Consider the following 15,659-nt stretch of genomic DNA (forward strand, 5'->3'; position numbering starts at 1 on the left):
ATAATGATGAAACATCTCTTTTTTAATAGCAGAAAGGTGCTAAGCAATCCAGCTCAGAATATTTTTACTAACGAACAAAAATAGGATAAAGACTTGAAAATATAGTATGATTGATAATTAGAGAAATTTTTTTTGCTTCACTTGCCATAGAAAAATTACCTACATGTCTTCAAATACAAATTCTTTCAGCATAAAGCAAATACAATGCACCACCATGTGAGATGGCTCCCCCATGTACATAATACTGAAATAATTGGGGCATTCTCCATAGCTGAGGGAGAACAGATTCAGTTTCCTCATATGCCTAAGGAGATCTGAACTCTTTGGAGAGCAAGACAATTCAGAGGATGTAGGCTATCTTGGAGTGGGTGGCTGTGACCATCTACCGAAACTGTAAATTAAATTTCATAAAGAAAGTTCAAGTATCATATCAGCAGGAAGGAACATTAGTATGCAGGTACCTGCTGCTGCCACAAGGCTGAGAGAAGTCAGGCAGCTGCTCCCACAGCTAAGTAGGTGTTTTCTACCATTGTGCTAGCAGACAGGTAACATGGGAAAGCACGGCCATGGTCAGGCATGGGCTATGCTGTTTGCCAAGGGGACATGACCTAGAGTGGCCTAAGGACATGAGGAAATTCTGTCTACAGAAGCAAGATTCCTAGGCTTTCCTTTTTGAGTCCCTTCCCCATCTCTACTGAGAACAGCTACAGCCCAGCTTGTCATCAATCTATGACGCTGAGGGCAGATTTTTTTTTTTACCAGGCAATTAATTCATTGTTCCCTGACAACAGGGAAGATTTATAAGGCAACAGTAGTGCTTCAGAGAAGAAATGAGATTTAAATATAGTGATGACCAAAGGGTCAGCTCGTTCCAGACACTGGCTGCATAGAGATTGCCCCTCCCTCCCCTCTCCTTCAGCCTGGGCACACACAGCCTTTCCTGTAGAAGGTCAGCTGCGACAAGGTCCTTCCTGCTGGACTCTGGAGCCTTGACAGAGAAGGAAACCCATTCATTCAGCTGTCAGTGATGCCACAGCAGCAAACACAGCATTAATTACATGCAATTACATCCATGCTAGGACCGAGACCCCTGTTGCATATGAAACTCTTAAAGGAAATAAAGCATACAATGCAGGGAATCTGAAATGAGAGCTCAGGGTCACAGGCAAAATTCAAATGCGGCATCTTGATTTAAAAAAAAAAAAAAAAAAAAGAAGGAAAGAAAAAAATCAATCAGCAGTCTCTCCCAAGGCATTTCACCTCTAATTGAAGTGAATTTTGTTTACTTAACTGCTCATGCTCTTGACTGTCTCTCAGCAAATGAATCGTGATTACGCTACATAAAATTCAGTGTTTTGGCTTTCTTATGATCCCACAGGACTGGATTCCACACTTTATGACACATATGTAGAAAAAGGACTGAACTCTGAAAGGTATCTTTTCATTGTATAGAAAAGAAAAATGTTTCCTTCAAATACAGATTTGAAGCCCCTCCAGTTCCTGTTTCCACAGCTGAAGTGGAAACCAAAGGAAAGGGAAAATTAAAGCTGTTTCACATTCAGATTAATGTTGGCCAAGGGCTATGTAGGCTGCTCTAATCTTGGATATCTAAAATCATATATGTCATAATCAGATTTTACACACAGAAAGATTTTTTTTTCATAGTGCATATGCAAAATTCTGGAGTGCTCAACTTTAACTATTGTAAAGGTGCTTAAAATTGATCAAAAATGAAGTTTAAATGAAAAATTACTCAGACTTCTGTCTCAAATATTATCATCATTGAAGCAAAATGAGGAACTACATGCAGCATTTATGAATCAAGAACATTTTATCAGAACAAAGCTGGGAATTTGAGTGAGGTTGGACATAAAACCAAAAAGCACCACAGGAACTGAAAAAAAGTTCTAAATCTTTCTGGAAAACCACTGTGTTTTAAAAGCCAATCTCCCAAACAGTCATCCCCACTTACTTGAAAATGGCAGACCTGATTTTTGGGTCATCTTCTTTTGTCAAAATTGCTTCACAGCTGGAGCACCAATAATTGTGTAGATCATCTCTATGGAGCAGGATTGCTGGGTACTGAGGTTGCTACATCAGTATTAACTGATCTTCCATCCAGTGGATGGAATATCATAGGACAACTATGTCTTCTCATGTATGACTGTTGTACGGTCTCTTGAAGAGATGTGACTTAGGAGAGGCTTGCAGCAGATGAGTTGTGTTTATAACATTCCAGGTCATAGGGATTGGCAAATTGCAAACTCAGTTACAGGTGAACTGGTCCAACATTCACTGAATACTTCCTGGGTGGCTATTCTACAATTCCAAAGTGGTCTCAGCTGTTATGGTACCTCATGCTGAGATACAGCTATGCTTTCTTCTAATCAAACTCCTCTAAGCCCATTAAGCACCATTTCCCCCATTAGCTTCACCTGAAAAAAGACAATGCAGAAACTAAAGGAAATTCACTCAGAAACAGAGGAGACCAAGCAGGTGGTAGAAACATGACCTTCCTTCATGAGGTCAAATAGCTTTATTGTGATTAAGCACTACAATACAGTATATATCCATAAAAAAACTCTATAGTGTATATAAATTATTCCTTCCATTCAGTAATTCTCTTTTTGTTTTCAGTTGGTTTTTTTTTTTCATTTCCATTACAGCTTTGGTACAATGTGATTTTATTATATTTTTAAATACTTTTAGCTTCACAAACTCAACACAAAGTACAAAACTAATCCGAATCAGGGATATTACAATCTACACAGTGGTGTTCAGTGGTAGGAAAAAATCTTACCTCAATGAATTCATGTCACTAGCTAAGCTATAAAGGCATACCTAGCAGACATGACAAAAATATGCACCATTAACCAGCAAACATTTTTTTTTCCAAAATTTATTTTACTTTTTTTTTACAGGTTTTTCCAGCAGCAAATCACTTGAGCATTGTCAGTACTCGTGTCCTCAACTGATTATTCTGTTGTGTTCCTCTTCATTTGAAGGCCATGATTTATTTGTCAAATAATGCACCTCTATCCTCATAAATCTAAGCCACAGTGTCAGTACTTGACCTGCCACCCTGCATTGTTGATGCTCGCACAGTTTGTCCTGCAGCTGGCAGAAATAACTGGAACGTTATTGGAGGGGCAGTGTGGGGCAATCAACCGGAGGTTGTTCTGTGGGGCCGGAGGTATGACATTACAGTAGACAGGCATTCCAGTGGCTGTAAGTGTTCCTTGAGCTGATTGATTAGGTAGCATGATTGGTTGTTGATATGATTGTTGCGGCAATCCTTGAGAACCCTGGGTCATTGGCACCTAGGTAGGAATACGGAAAGACGTAGGGAGAAAAAGACAGCAATTACTAAGCAAGTTAAAGTAGGCTCCCAGTATCCCTATATTCCTTCTAGATGAATTTGAGTGTACTGTGTTGTGCCAAAATGTCCTATTTTCTGCTGCTCAGGATTGTTCTCATCTCTGAGTTTTTTTTTGTTACAGAAGGTTTTAAAGATAATTCCCTCTGCTTGTAGGCCTAGAAAGCGTCTCTGTCATGACCTAGTAGAATATGCATTACTGGGATCAATGCAAACAGAAGACTCAGCCCTGGTATATCTAGGCCATCTAAAAGGTCTAAACCTTTAACTTGATCATTAACCTTTAAAACGTGTTTTTGATATAATAATCCTGAAAATGTAAGAGGAAAGCTTTACCCTCAAGCAATTTCCCTATTTCCATCTGTGTCACTAAGTGTTTTCAAAGAAGCTGAGGGAAAAGGGGAATGGCTGCTCAATCAGTGCAATCTATTAAAATGATTTAGGTGTCACTTAGTTTCTTAACTTTCCAGAGGGACCAGAAGGAAGTGTAAACACAGGCCACCTCTCACATGCGCTTGGCATAACTCAAGGAAACTAGGTATAAAGGTTGGGAAATAAGTCTGGGTAACTTACGGACTTGGTAAAAATCAAGCCACTGCCTTCCCTCTCCCCAGAACCCAATAAACAATAATCCATCTGGCTACAGCTTGTTATAGAAGACATGGTGAGATCCTTGGCAGGAGTCTCCACAGATGAGTAATTTTTAACTGGATCAGGCAAAGCCCTCAACTTCATTACAGGAAACAGTACTGCACTGGCAAAAAAGAGAAGAAATGAACAATGTTCTTATATTTTTTAAAATTAATTTTCTTCACAGGAAGAAGTCTAATTCCTTCGTTCTTTGTGACATTAGCCTCACTGCAGACTGCAATAAATAGTTCATTTGAAGCATTTCAAAATCAGAACAAAAATCAGGAGTACTAAAACCAGGTAAATAGGAAGCAAAGAAACTGACTTAAAAGAGTATTCATCAGAAAGCTCCCTGCCACACACTAACCAAATGAAGTTATAAGGGCACTGTGTGATGCAAAAACCTAATTCAATAGAGCATTCTCCAAGAAAAAAGTCTTTCCTTACAGCTCCTAAATACCTGATAGGATGACATGGCTGGATACTGCACCATCATGCCTTGCACCTGATTCCCCTGTTGATTATTCATCAGGTTCTGGCTTTGGGGTGGCTGCTGCATTCCCATGAGACCCTGGAACCCCTGCTGCTGGTTCGGCAGGACAGGCTGGTAACCTGGAAGAGGAAAGACGTCTTCAAATACCCTGTTGCTTATAGGGTCAAAATTACAACAGTTCTAAGGTATAGTAAATGATCCCATCGTTTATACCTGCATTTTTAATTAAAAAGTTACTTGTTCCTGCAGAAATGTTACTGTAAATGAAAACCAAAGTGCAATAAACAAATGCCATGAGCTGGCAGCCCTGGCAGGCTGACCTGAGTGGGCAGCACACTTCTATTTTCCTTTTTGATACTGTGGCAGAGACTACCTGGAGGACTGTCTGACTGCAGCACAGGGCTGTAAAGCCCTAAAAATACACAGGGTGCTACTGTTTTTTGGTTATTTCCTCAGAGGAAAAACAACTTCAAGGACACCAGCATTTGACCTTCACAGTCTAATCTGACAATTTCTTTCAGGTCGCATTTCTTACCTTACCCTCTTGCAATGCAGCTCCCTAGCACAATATAAACAGAGAAGTCTTTATTTAAAATAATCAAGTAGAACATCTCTTGACACACTAGCTATCATTTGCAAAGTTTTTTATTTAATTAGAGCATATTAAGGGTAATAATCCACCATACTATTTTCATGTGTGTCAAAGCAGGAAAAGTAATAAATTAGGGAGCATCCTCCCCATTGCTTGGTAGGAACACTGCTAACACACCAGTGCCTGCACAAGGATGAGAAGCTGATGCTTCTGTTTTAACCTGTGACTAACACTGTGTTCAAAGCCACCACAATATTGCAGATTTTCTGCTGGGATGGCTCCTCTAGGAATAATGGAGAAACGGGCAAAGACTGGATGATCTAGAGAGCCAAGCCACTAATGAGGCAGCAGTGTGGATGGGAAGGCAAGCACAAATAAAAAATTGCTCAGCAGCAATGCAATTTTGCCTGGGAATGAGCCTAGACAGATGGAACTGGGCTGGTTGGGTGATGGTGATATTTAGCAATTAAGAACTTCTCAGAAAAAGCAGGAAAGGAAAGAAATATGCAGAAAGAGCCTGCCCTTGAAAAATACGGCCAGACATAGGTATTATAAATCTATGAATAATTTCTCCTTAACATATTCTGTGTTCTTTAGCACTCATATTTTTAACACGCAGCTATGCAGTGCACTATTAATTCTGTAGTGATGTTTTTAAAATAAGCATATTTCAGACAAAGAACTACCAGAAGGAGCAACTCTGTGTCATCTTTCTATGAAAAAATTGTCACGTCTGCTCAATTTATATTCATGAATACAGTACCAATATACTTCACAAAGTGAAAACCATCATCTGGATATTTCTTCATTATGTAAGAGAAATAAAGTAACAAATGTCTCTCTTTCTGCTGGTCTATTGTCAATTGATAGCTTTCCTTCTGAATCTGTTCTTATGCCAGGGAAATGTTGAGATTTCTGGTCAAGTATTTGGCATTAAAGATGCCATTCCAGAGATTAATGTCTCCAGTCAACTGAGCAAAATTTAAAAAAAATTCCATGGGTGATTAACTTGGCTGGGATATAGCATTAAACATCTCCCAAACTCACCAGATTATTATACATTCAGATTTGCTCTTTTCCTATGCCCAAACACTGTGTCAGCTGTGTCAGCATATTTTTTAGTCATAAAAATTACCAACATCAGAACTGCTGTAGCTGAGTTTATAGAAGCCTTATACAGCAATAATAAAATTGCAAGTCCTCTTCTGCTCCAGTACACCAATTATGGGGGGGGGAGGGGATAAAGGATAGAAATAAAAAAAATTAGCATTACTCTTCTAGTATTTGCAGGACTGGAAGTTTAAGCAGAGGGGTGTCAACTGACAGCAGAAACAGTAACATGAAATTCATCTCCTGTCACCTCCAGTTGTTAAAGTTAAGTCCCAGAAGTGTAAAGAACCATAGACGGATAGTGAGCCAGGGATCAAGTGACTCTTTTGGGGAATGTAATCCAGCACTGGGTTTGGGCTCAGAGAACTGGATTGCAGTGCACCAGCACAGGGTGGCAGACTGGTGCTCTGCAGAGACAGACAGACACCACTGGGACCAAATAGAAAGCAGCCCTTCTGCTATCTCTAGTAAATATGATTACATTAACATTACTTTTGTGAGGCTACTGCAAATGACCTGCTGTGTGTTTAAATACACAGCTCTCTCTTCACCTCAGCTTTGTGCTCCATATTCTCCAAATATGACAGATTTATGACCCAGTGCAGGCATGACTACCAAACTGAAACAAAAAATCATGGAAAGGCTGAAACAGCTACCCACATGATGAATGCATAGGCATGATCTCCTGGGGGTATTACAACACCATAGAGTCACAGAATGGGTTTGGTTGGAAGGGATCTTAAATACTATTTAGTTCCAATGATACACACACACACACGTATAAACACGCAGCCCTGAAAATCTCCTCTGTACTAGCAAGCACTGCTTAGTACATGACATAACCACTGCAGGTTTTAGGTGGAGAAATATGAAAAGGAGATAGACTGAAAAGCTGAGGTCCACTGGGTTATACATTATTATTTTAACAATCTTATTCCAACACCCTTCAAGGACTTCAGTGACTTCTCCTGACCACAGGACATGTGCACCTGTCACCCTGTCCCAACCTGCAGAGTACATCAGTTACATCCCTGAAACTGAGAGTAAGACCCTTCTCCTACTCCTTGTGTAAGCCTTTTGCAATGCTCTGACCATACAGAAAAGCCTCAATACAAATACTTCACATGCACTCTTAACATACTTCCAATTTAATTAGATGGGAGCAAATAGGTTGTAACTGAATCTTCTTAGAGTTTAAGAGAAAATAAGTCCCTCTTTGTCCAGAAGGAGGTACTCTTGAATATTTAATGACTTTTTAGTAGAAATGGGGATGTTTGAGAAGTTTACTGGCATGTGTGTATCTTTGCAAAGATGCTGGCTGTCATCTCTTCCTTACTTAATATTCATGGACTTTTTTTTTTTTATGATCAGTACCCTTTGGAAGCTATGGATGTTGGACCATGCTGTAGAACCCAGTATATCATTTAGTCAAAATCCAGCATCTTCTTGAAGGTTCTGCAGCTAAATAAAGCCATTTCATTTTATCTGACAGGAAAGCCTGACCCTTTATTGTGTTAAATACATGAAGAAAGAGGCAGGTTTGTCCATTCTACTGAACCTAAAAATATGGCAAGGCACAAAAGTATATTCCAACATTGCAGAGGAAGTACAGAATATTAAAAAGTGAATTATCTTTTTATCTACAACAAGCTTTATAAGCAAGAAAAAAATGCTGTGACAAAACAAAAAAAATAATATCTGGACTGCTATATGGCTTCTGTTTCAGCACAAATGAAACTAGAACAATTGGCAATCCATTTGGACAAGAAGTTGTTAATATCAGAAACCAGCTGTTCTGAATTTCCTATCACTGCAGCCCAAATTCTCCACATAATATTTGAAACAGGTCCTCCAGTGTTTACTGGATATTGATATCTTTGTATGTTTCTGCACTCTAGCCAAGAAAAAGAGTGGAGGTGGAAGAATTGAGACGAACAATTAGCACTGTTTGTGAAACTATATATATTTTTTTTTTTCCTCAGGCACAGACTATCAGAGAGTGCCACTCCACCAGAATTACTTAATTTGTACACACAGAGCACAGTCTTAAACTACGCCATGCTTTTTATGTGCAATTTACTTTTCAGTGACATGGAAATAATGCTGTATTCTCAAAAGTCTTGAAAACTACTATAGTGCATAAGAAACCAGGCATTAGTGGGCAGAGGTGGATATTTTGGAGCTACACAGGTGTAAGAAAAGCAAGAACAGGAAGTGGCAACATGCTTATGCAGCAATAGTTTTCTTTGCACTTGCTCTTTTGCTCATTAGCTTTCATACTACATGAAGAGTAATCCTTAAAAGCCTCTTTACAGTCCCCCGAGAACATACATACGTGGGTTATTTTCTAATGGCAGTACACATCAGATGAACCATCCTATTACTGCAAGCTCCAGGGCCTCTTTACTGCAATTATATCATCCTGCTCTATGTTATCTCTACTACAAAGGAGGATTTTTTAAATCAGGGCAAACATGAGAGACATTGTTGAACAACCAGAGGAACAAATTGTGCACAGAATTTCCACAAATACCTCAGAGGAAAGATGAGCTTTGGATTCCAGCTGAAATGGAAGAGGCCATCATATCATCAAGGTAATTCTCTGAACCTTTACAGCCTGCCTTACCATGCTAAAAGTCATCTAACTTAAACATCCCAGGGCAGAAAGACTGTATAAAAGACCACAAATGTTTCCATTTCTTAATGAGCCTATGCAGCTCAAAACGAAATGCAGCAGTTTTACACCTTTGCCAGTAGCATCACCCAGAGCTGCAATTAAAGCATATTTGGTGTTCTTGCAGACTCAGCATACATCTTTCATGAATGGCACATTCATGTTGGGAGGGACTGTTTCATTGCTCATTTTAGATTTGAAGCATGTGTTACCAATGTTGAGAACATGTGTATCAGCACTGTGGGTAAAGAGTGACTGATGAGTGCAGTGGAAAGTCCCTGAACTGCAAATCTTATTGTACTCTTTACATTTGAACTCATTTCCATTTCCACTCCTTGCATCCATACCCACCCCATGCAAACACATACACTCATAGTGCTTTTGATGTAACATGATTTGAGAGCTCACCTGCTCCCTTTCTGCTTTACTCGGTGTAGTGCCACCTAAAATTCAGGAACCTTGGCAACACACTGCAATGGCTTAGGCAAGGAAAGTCCAAAAGAAAGTCGAAAGAGAAACCTCAAGCAGAGGTAACTGGGCTGGGTGGAATGCTGCAGAGCATCTGGGTGTGCTCTTGCCTGCTCTGCAACTAGTGCAGTGCCATTCTGGTGCTCTATGCTGTCCTCCCTTTCTTTTCTTCTCCCTTCCCCAATACAGCCCCTGCAGCAATTGCCAGGAACACTGGAAAGAGACTGAATTTGAGGTCACATGAAAAAGCCAAAGAGAACAAGCACCAACTCTTGGTGTGGACCCTGAAAAGCCCTTGAAAATATTTCAACAGCAAATTCTGCACACAGAAGCTGCTTACATTTGCAGAAGGCTCCCCAAAACTGGTAAGAGCTGAGAACTAAGCTAAAAACATGATCCTTCCAGTCAGGAAGCACATCTCTTTCTGAAAGGCTTAATGAGCTCACTCTGCTCAACTTGTTCAAAAGACAAAGAAGTACCTGCAAATAGGTAGCTGTGCTGGTTTTGGCCAGGGTAGAATTAACTTCCTTTCTAGTAGTTAGTATGGTGTTAAGGTTTGGATTTGTTCTGAAAACAGTGTTGATAATTCAGGGATGTTTTAGTTGCTGCTGGGCGGTGCTTACTCAGACTTTCTGCTTCTCACACCATCCCATTAGCAAAGAGGCTGGGAGTGAACGAAGAATTTGGGGGGAGACACAAGTGAACAAAGGAATATTTCATGCCATATGACAACATATAAAGCTAAGGCAAGGAGGGAGTGGGGAATGCTCAGAGTGGGAGTTTTTCTTCACGAATAGCTCTTAGGAGTTAAGGAGCCCAGCTTTCCTGGGGCTGGCTGAACACCTGTCTGCCCATGGGGATTGGTGAATGGATTCTTTGTTTTGCTTTGCTTGCAGACACAGCTTCTGGTTTCCCTATTAAACTGTCTTTATCTCAAGCCATGAGTTTGCTCATTTTTAATTTTCTGATTCTCTTTGTGCAGCTGAGGAGAGTGAGGCAGCTGCATGGAGCTAAGTTGTTGGCTGGGGTTAAACTGTAACCATAGTTCTTGAAGAGACCACAAAATGGTATCATAAAATTGCATGTCAGGAAGATAAACCTAGAACTTTCCAGATTAGAAATAAAATTTAAAGTTTCTACAAACCCTATAATTAACAAGGAGGTAATTTACTGAGAGTGGAAGCATGTCTGTATTGCTTAAAATGTCTAAAATGAAGAGGGACACCTTGCTAGAAAATATTAATCAGTTTACTAGTAGTTCTAGCAATAAAAAATTATTAGAATGTGCTCATTGTCCAGTATTAGTCAGACCATTAATTACATATTCCAGATTTGAAATACTCAGGAAAATGTTAGCCAGTTAGCTCTTAACACTGTTCCCGTCTCCCAAGGAAAAGGACTAATCTTTTGCATAGGAGAGGATCCTCTCCCCAGTCTCTCCTCCCTTTCTGGCAATGCCACCCAGCTCATTCCACAGGCAGAGTTCACCTGTGTACAGTGAATATTCTAAGGGATATTTCTGTCCTGTTTTAGCTTACTTTGCCCTTGCTTGAGTAATGCTCAGTAGACTTTGTAGACTGAAGAGTATGGTTGGTATCTATTCCCACAATTTTACTAGGCTATGTTATCCTTTACTTTTTGAAATAAGCTATGGGCAAAGAATTAAAGTGGATGGATGTAGTTTTTACTTTCTAATAATACAAATTTACAATGCCCATGTTAAGTTATAATTTGAAAAGAAAACATATCATTGTAGAACTACAATTCACTCATTGACACATTTGATAAAATTTTTGACAACTTTCTTTTTCACCAAAAGTTTTTTGCTGGTCCATCCCAACTGTCTGCAAAACTGTGAGGAAAAAAACTGAAGCAAGCTGTTCAGCAAGATCGAACACTGTCTTAGAATCACAGAATGGAATTACAGAATTGAATCACAGAATTGCTTAGGGTGGAAAAGACCTTTAAAATCGTGAAGTCTACCCATTGCTCTAACACTACCACATCCACCACTAAACCACACCCCTAAACAACCCAATGAACTTTTGGATTCTCAAACAGACCCTAAAGGTTATCGGTAAAACAGGAGGAAAGCCAACCTAACTGGGGAATCATGCAGTTGGCCAAGCTGTGGGAGCCACATAATGAGCACAAGTGAGAGCAGGAATTCTAGGCAAGTGTTTTTGGTGGTCAGAACAAAGCCTTTCTTGTTCCAGAGGTCCATCAGTCCCTCTTGACTTTGCATGAGGTACTCAAGTATTGCACTGTAACCAGGTGTTTCACTTCCTACAAGGACATTGTAACACCATCCTGATCCACTGGTTCCTCTAGAGGCACTGTGTTCTTGCTGGCTTCTCATGTCCAGGTGTGATGTGTTAGAACTGGGTGCCCAATCACCTGAGAAAAAGCTTTTTTTGTTTTGTTTTGTTTTGTTATGCAGTTGACCATTATCTGGCAAGTTTCACTACAAACGATGGACTAAACTGTCATGGAACATAAAATTAATCTATAAATTTAAGCTTTTTGATTTAGCCTCACCCCAAAGCATCTGCAGTTTGGAAGACTCCCACAGAAGACACATTAATTAGTCTCCCTCCTGGTGTTATTTTCTGTGTGATTCTGAAGATTTAAGCTGCATATTGTGCAGGTGGAATTCAAACCACTTTGTAAACAATTTTGTAGTTTAAGCTTGGATCTAAAATCCAAAGTACACTGCAAAGCAAATTGGCTGCAGTTGGTCTATTCACTCCTACTGTGCTTTCTCTCTGCAATACACATAAAAATGTCTTGACCTAGTAAGACATTTCAGCTTTATATTCTATTTGAAGACATCACAGATAATTCAGGGGTGTGAACTGGACACCATGTGAGCTAGAAGGACAAGTACATAATAGCTGACTGCTAAAATTCCATCCCTTTCCCTTCAAAAAACAAGACTATGCAATTATTTCACTTAGTTTTCACACATATACAAAGGGGGAAAAAACCAAACAAGAATACCTATGCCTCAAATAAGGAAGTCTTAAGAAGCAACAGAAAAGGTACAAAGGTACGAGGTAGCAGGTAAAACACCACATGTCAAAAACCACAGTAGCACACAGACTCATTTTGCCCACAGCACTCAGCAAGTTCAGACCCTCCAAAAACAAGAGAAGCCTTTTAACACAAGTTTGGCTTCTTTCATTTCAGGTAAAAGCACATCCCACTCCAATAGTACAGCTTGCAGGGGAAACCATGGGTTATTATGTTAGATTTGTTTTCAAAATTTTAAGCTAATGGCATTGATTCTTTCTAGTTTGTGAGACCAAAATAATGTTTAGCTAATGGCACTCCAGCTACATTCACTGGAAACACATAACGCAGCAAATGTATTCTTAAAGTGATTACAATGACAGTGACCTGAATAATTCTCTGCAGAGCTGAGGTTATAAAACTGCAGGATGTTGAACTTTGAGTCTTGAAACATAACTGCTGCCAGAATCGTAGCTCTGAGTCCCTACATCAGCCATAGCTTTGCAAAAAACAGATTCATACTTTGGTAACAGAAATTGGTAACAGACCAATAGACACATTTGTTGTCAGACTCACACACAAAGAGCCATACTCAGCTGCATTAAGAAACTCAACAAGATGTATATGCACCAGAGATATGAGCTAGTAAGATTTATTATCACAACAGAAAGAACAAAAATCTTGGATGAAAGAAGTTGGACTGTCTTCCCCACCCCTCTTTCTCTCTCTGGTTTAAAAATATACAAATCCCATGAAAGCAATAGTGCAAAAATATCTTCATCCAACTTTAGAAGAAGAAATAAAACTAGGAAATTTCCTGCAATGTTGAATTATTCCATAGCAACCTATTTCTTGGATTTAGTAAAAACTGCTGTGCAAATACTCTGCAACACTAAGGTTTTTTTTTTGGTTTTTTTTTTTTTTTTTTTTTGTTTGTTTGTTTTGTGTAGATAACAGCTCTTAAATTGCCCATGTGGCAAGTTGTTCTAGGATCTACCCAGGTGAACTGTCCTCCTTGTCATCTTGCTTTATTCTTCCTCAAAAACTATGAAATCCTGGTTTTACTTGTTTGGCAACCCCAGGGGCTGGAAGAAGCCTAAAGCACAGAGCATCTGAAGCACTGATAGTTTCATGTGCTACTCAAGACAATTCTGCCAGCTAGGGGCATTTCTCTACTGCTAGCAAAATGGAAAAAAAATTAGGGAAATAACACAATTTCCCTAGCAAAAAAAACCCTCCTGGTCCAAAAGATGTGCAGGTTCAGAGGCTCAAAAACATACTTTTTAACTCTGCTTTTCTTATATAAACTAAAAAAAGGTACGTTTTTACAAAAAGCAAGATAGACTGTTTCTTGCATAGACTTTTACTTGAGAACAGTCACTGCATAAAACAAATTAGTTCACCTGGGCGGTAAGAAAGCTTCCCATTGGTGTGATTTAGATTATTGCAATGAGAAATGATGAAAGTAACACCACAGATCACAATGTAAGATTTAGCACTTCTTATATGTCAAAGAAATATCCATTATCTTTTACCCATTCTTTTACCTTTTTCCTATGATGCTAAGTTACAACCTCAAAATGAGGAATAGCATTACCTTTTAAAAAACATTTATGTGCATGGTTTGCTGTCCCATGGGTGAAAAAACTGGTTGCAAAAAGTGCTGAACTTTTATTTAGTGCCTTCTACTTCATAATCCAAGCAACTACCTTTAGGGCAAACAGGCAAAATCCTGAGTAAATTGAATTTCTGAATTACTTAAGGATGCATATCCACCCCTCAGTTACTTTTCCACACCTGACCAGAGTTGGTTTAAAACTCTGTAATTTCACTACTGAGTAAAAAGGCCCAGACAAATAAGAGGTATGATTAAATACTTTAATTATATACCTAATGAAATCACATACTGTGACATCTTCTGAGACTAAAATTTTAATTAAGGCAGGCTGTCATTTTTGGTTTTTTTGTCCCCTTTATATTCCAGGGGAACAGCAGGTAAGGTCAAACAAAAAGCTTATGTGATAAAATTGTGTGTGAGTGCTCCTGGGGGACCTGGCATTATTAACGAGAACATGAAGAAGGGCACAGTTGAACAGTTCAAAGATAAATGACTGCATTCAGTTTACTTTTTGCTATCAATTGGAGAACCTGAGAGAGCTGTTATTTGACAAGAAACGTATATAAACAAGCATCAAAAAGAGCTTGAATGGATACAAACACAGGAGACTCGAGGCTGGAGAAATGTTTTTTGTCAGTTTAAAATCTGTATCCATTCCTTTACTTCTCTATTCAAAGGATTTTCAAATTATAGGGACAGCTTTAAGAAGAACTCACTACCAGTAAGTGGCTTGATGCTGAAAATAAACCTGTTCTTTCTGAAAACCTAAAACCAAGTAATTATATGACACTTTAATAACTTATTTTATTTCCTTTCCAATACGCATTTATTTTATGTTTTGAGACCTTTTAGCACTCTTCCTGCTCTTCAATTACTATGACAAATCGTTCTTGCTCTTCTCCATCAAGATAAATCTAGAGATAGAGGGGCACATCTTACAGACATAGTATATAACTCAAAGCTTCTGAAAGACTCTGAAAAGAAAATTCTATTTTTAAGAAAAATTATTTTATCTCACTTCAGTGAAAAAAAAAAAAAAATACAGGGAACAGCCAGCTGCAATCCAAAATAATTGCAACACAATAATGCAGGGCTCCATTACAGCAGCCTAATTCCGGTAAAGCAGCTGATCCAGGATCTTGGCACTTGCCCAGGCCCTGGAGCCTGACTTAAATGCATTAACCCAAAGCATGTGCAGCTGTTTTTGTAATCTGAGGCTTCTGCATTTTACTAGAGACCAAGAAGAAGAAAAAAAAAGGGAAAAGAAAAAGAAAGGGGAAAAAAAAAAAAAAAGTCATCCAGCTATCAAATGAAGCAAATGACAGGCTGAACAGCTTTGGAGAAATGAGCTTCAGACAGCGTTTCCCCTTGGCCAGTAGCATGAAGAAGGGTTTACATTGGCATGTTAGAGATGCCCAAAGCCACCTGAGGTGCCTGCAGGGAGGGTACTACAGGACCTGGAAGAATACTACATTATTCTGAGAAGGGTGAAGCCTTCTCATCCCGACAGAGCTAAACCACTGGAAGCATGTATTCCAAGCTGGTGCACAGTTCTCACAACAGCAGAGAGGTCCAAAATAGTGCTAAGGATCATCCAGGAATAATCCTGCTCTCAGCCCCTGCCCACCAATCCCAACAACCTTAAGGAGGGTCAATTGAGACCCATGGGCAGGCAAATAGATAATT

The 15,659-nt window shown here is 39.2% G+C and overlaps 1 protein-coding gene across 49 annotated transcripts in view; it reads right to left on the minus strand.

Moving 5' to 3' along the window:
* Positions 1 to 2,497: 2,497 nt before the first annotated feature.
* The window catches only part of ARPP21 (cAMP regulated phosphoprotein 21), a 195,861-nt gene continuing 182,699 nt past the window's right edge, over positions 2,498 to 15,659 (minus strand). For all 49 annotated transcript variants that reach the window (XM_021553235.4, XM_021553237.4, XM_021553239.4 and 46 more), the window contains 2 exons: positions 4,467 to 4,618; positions 2,498 to 3,320 (listed from right to left, as the gene is read on the minus strand). In XM_021553235.4, coding sequence (XP_021408910.3) covers positions 3,063 to 3,320; positions 4,467 to 4,618 — 410 coding nt within the window. In that variant the 3' untranslated portion in view covers positions 2,498 to 3,062. The remainder of the gene's footprint in view (positions 3,321 to 4,466; positions 4,619 to 15,659) is intronic.

The sequence above is a fragment of the Lonchura striata genome, chromosome 2 (assembly GCF_050655825.1).
Source record: "Lonchura striata isolate lonStrDom1 chromosome 2, ASM5065582v1, whole genome shotgun sequence".
In the NCBI taxonomy this organism is placed as follows: Eukaryota; Metazoa; Chordata; class Aves; order Passeriformes; family Estrildidae; genus Lonchura; species Lonchura striata.